This window comes from Galeopterus variegatus, unplaced genomic scaffold, assembly GCF_000696425.1.
Source record: "Galeopterus variegatus unplaced genomic scaffold, G_variegatus-3.0.2 Scaffold3980, whole genome shotgun sequence".
Lineage (NCBI taxonomy): Eukaryota > Metazoa > Chordata > Mammalia > Dermoptera > Cynocephalidae > Galeopterus > Galeopterus variegatus.
This window is the reverse complement of record NW_007730091.1, coordinates 66,719-70,401: the sequence shown is the minus strand read 5'-3', so window position 1 is coordinate 70,401 and position 3,683 is coordinate 66,719. Positions and strand designations below refer to the sequence as shown.

Here is a 3,683-nt window from a genome sequence, read left to right as displayed (position 1 = left end):
TACCCAAACACTGGACAGATGAGACACATAGTAGCTTATTAGTTATGTATATTCGCAGCACAGAGGAGTGAATACCACATGCCAGAAAGGGCCACACAGGGTTGTGCTTGGGAGCAGAGAGAGTAAGTATGGACATTTGTAGGCAGGCTTTGTAGCAAAAAGACTATGAGGTGCCTTCTGGTTCTTGCAGAGGATGTAATTGTTTTGTTTGTGTAGTTAGACCAGGTGGAGTACAGCTGGTCTGGATGATAGATGAACTAGCTGGGAGAGGAGACTTTCCTGCTGGGTGGGGGGTATACCTGGTAGGTAAACTCCTGTTCAAGCCTTTGGGGTCCTGCAAAACTCAGAGAGGTCAAGGCAGCATTTTAGGTCTTACAGTAAAGATGGTAAAGAATTATGTATCTTGGCTCCAGTGTACTATCAGCCTTGTAGGGTGAGCACAGCCAGACATGCCCTTTGTCATAATGGACAGACATAATTGTGTATGAAAGTAAATATGGTGAATAAGTGAATAAAACAATGAAGAAGGAACAATAATAGACTAGGACCCCATTGCCAATATTCGCTATTTTCTTTTCAGTGATGTCATGGTATAGGGGATGGGGCATTAGAGAGTAATCACAAATAATCACACCTGTTTGATTTGAAATCTCCCTCTTTGCACAAGAGATGCAATCAAAGCAGCAGATGGGCTTTCCTTCTTGTAGAATTTTCTTGAATCCTGGACCACAACTCTGGCTACACACAGATTGAGGGACCTAAGGCAAAATAGAGAAGCATTGGTTACCATTTTGCCCTTTATTAGTGGCTATGAGGGCATATCTTAGATTTCTTCTATAATAAGAGATAAATTTCTTTTTTGTTGTGGTAAAAAATGTGTAACATAAATTTACCATTCTAACCATTTTTAAGTGTACACTTCAGTACAGTTAAGAATACTCACATTGTTGTGAAACAGATCACCAGACCTTTTTCATCTTGAAAAACTGAAATACTATGAGTAGTATTGACATCTTAATATTAAGTCTTCCAACCAATGAATCTGGGATACATTTCCATTTATTTGTGTCTTCTATAATTTCTTTCAGTTGTTTTGTAGTTTCCAGTATACACATGTTCCACCCCCTTGGTTAGGTTAATTCAGAAGTATTTTATTCTTTTTGTTGCTATTCTAAGTAGAATTGTTTTCCTAATTTCCTTTTCAGATTATTCATTGTTAGTATATACAGATGCAACTGATTCGTGAATGTTAATTTTTTTACCCTACCACTTTGCTGAATTTATTAGTTCTAAAAGTTGTGTGTGTGTGTGTGTGTGTGATCTTTGTGCTTTTCTACATATACAATCATGTTGTTTGTGAACAGAGATAATTTTACTTCCCTCCCCCCATTTGGATGCCTTTTATTTATTTTTCTTGCTTAATTGCTTTGTCAAGAACTTCCAATACTATGTTGAATAGACGTGGCAAGATCAGACATCTTTGTATTTTTCCTGAAAGGATTTTAGTCTTTCAGTGCTGATTATGATGTTAGTGTTTGGCTTTTCATATGTGGACTTTATTTTGTTGAGGTGGTTCCCTTCTATTACTAGTTTGTTGAGTGAGAGATCTTTCCTTTTATTATAATCTCTATGACACTCTCAAAGCCCCATTGTGTTGATATTATCTAGATATCTAATTACATGTTACCATTGACATTTTCCCTTTTTTTTCTGCTTAACTGTTCACACAGGGCAAACTTTAGCCAAAGTATCTGATCACTTTTATTTTGTATGTCACCTTCAACATCCCTGGGTTTTCTCTTTTTATTTTGTGAAATTTTAACACAGGTCACTACATTGCAATCACTATGAGGATTAGTATACTTGAGAATGTTTTTCATGGCCCTGTACTGGGATGGTTATAAGATTTTAGGTTCTACATAAGAAAGCCGAATAACATGATAAGTATGCACATTACTAGAAGTACTACATAAATAAATAAAAGTCTGTAAATAAAAATAAACAGAGAAAGCAATGAAAGATGAGTTTTTGCAATGAACCATGGATTGTGATTTATCCAATTCTGGCTCCTGGGTCAAAAATGGTGCACTTTGTTCAGAAAATTAATAACACCTTAGGGGTTCAAAGTATCATTTGTTCATAAATAATGTGTAAAATTGCCCAGGATTGATGAACTATGGAAAGATTAAGTTAAATCATGGTGACTTCTTTGAGAAGTAAAATAAAACAATGATGAACACTTAATAGGCAAATGACCAAAGGAAAAAATACGGTGGTATCTACAGTAAAATGGCTGTAATACATAATCTACTTGTGTTTACAGTGAATCTAAACATAACAATGTCTCTGGCTGTATATAGCTGAGACTCTTTTAGGATATAAAAATAGTAGCCAAATAGAAATTTCAAAAGTCAATTCATTAACATTATTCATTTTACTCATTCCACTGCTTCATGAGTAAATATAACCAGATTTAAAAAATAACAGCCTAAAACAACCTGCTTTTTCTATTGGAACTGCCTTAGAATGTGTGAAAGTAAATTGCATAGTACAAAGGCAATAGGTTGCATTTCAAATGTGAATTTAGTGATGAATCAAAAGGGTGCCAACTTAATCTCATGTCAGGACTGTACTGTAATGTACACAATATTGAAATGATGTCATACCTCTTCCATCCCAATAGGCCATTCTATCATCTCATCACTGATTGTCAAGCCTTGATCATGGGAACTACTGAAGACAAACTCTCCTACTTTAACCAGGAGCCCACGACGAAGAGGAGACTTCATGGTGTTCAGGATGTCATATTGTCCAGCAGAGTTTCTTTTATCACCCAAGGATATATGGTCTCCAATTTTGTTTGTAAATTGAATATTCCTCAGAAATGGATGAAGCTAGGGGAGAGGCAAATTTGGAAATTAGGAGTAAATTCAATTTAGAGGTTAAAGACCCATGTCTACCAAGCAATCATTTTTCCCCCATCTTCCACCCTCGGGACTTATTTTTAGCAGGTGCTCAGTTTTGTTTGAGCGGTCATCACCTCTTGGGCTCTTCCTTGGCCGTGAGATAAATAGTGGAATAAAAGAGTCCAACTATATCACCTCCCAGAATTGGCTTAGACATGGACTTTGGTATAACACTGACCAATAAAATTTCTTCAGGCTCTTGGAATTGAATCCTTGTACATTAAAGGGCACAACATGGGGATTCTAACATCCAGGCAAATACATTTTCAGCGGGAGTATTCCCGGAATCTTACACCCATCATAAGTGTTCTCATATGTATGGTTGAGATCATAATCCATGGTTCCATGATGTTGCACGCTTAGCAAATAAAAATATGTCTTGTATTTGTCAGAGCGTTATAGCTCTGTGAGTTATAACAAGTTATAGCTCAGTTATCACAAGTGATAGCTCAGTAAGTCCATTTTCTAGAGTCACTTTAGGATATCATGGTATACCAATGAAAAATACAAACTGTTTCCATTTTTGACCTCCCTGTGTTTTGTCATTAGTCATTGTTGGGTCATAATATACAGCTCTTTTTACTACCTTTGGAAATTGTTTTTGATAATTTGCTAAATACATACTTTAAAATTGAAGCCTCACTGAAGACAGGATTTTAAAAATATATACTCAAGAATTACGCATAAAACTCTATGCAATGTGAAAGAATCCTCTAC

The 3,683-nt window shown here is 35.9% G+C and overlaps 1 protein-coding gene across 1 annotated transcript in view; it reads right to left on the bottom strand.

The window, feature by feature from the left end:
- Window positions 1-3,683, bottom strand: part of LOC103602021 (vomeronasal type-2 receptor 116-like) — a 17,000-nt gene that overhangs the window by 8,782 nt on the left and 4,535 nt on the right. Inside the window, exons 3-4 of the mRNA XM_008586422.1 lie at window positions 2,667-2,894; window positions 635-758 (exon numbers count right to left, since the gene is read on the bottom strand). Of these exons, the coding sequence (XP_008584644.1) occupies window positions 635-758; window positions 2,667-2,894 (352 nt within the window). The remainder of the gene's footprint in view (window positions 1-634; window positions 759-2,666; window positions 2,895-3,683) is intronic.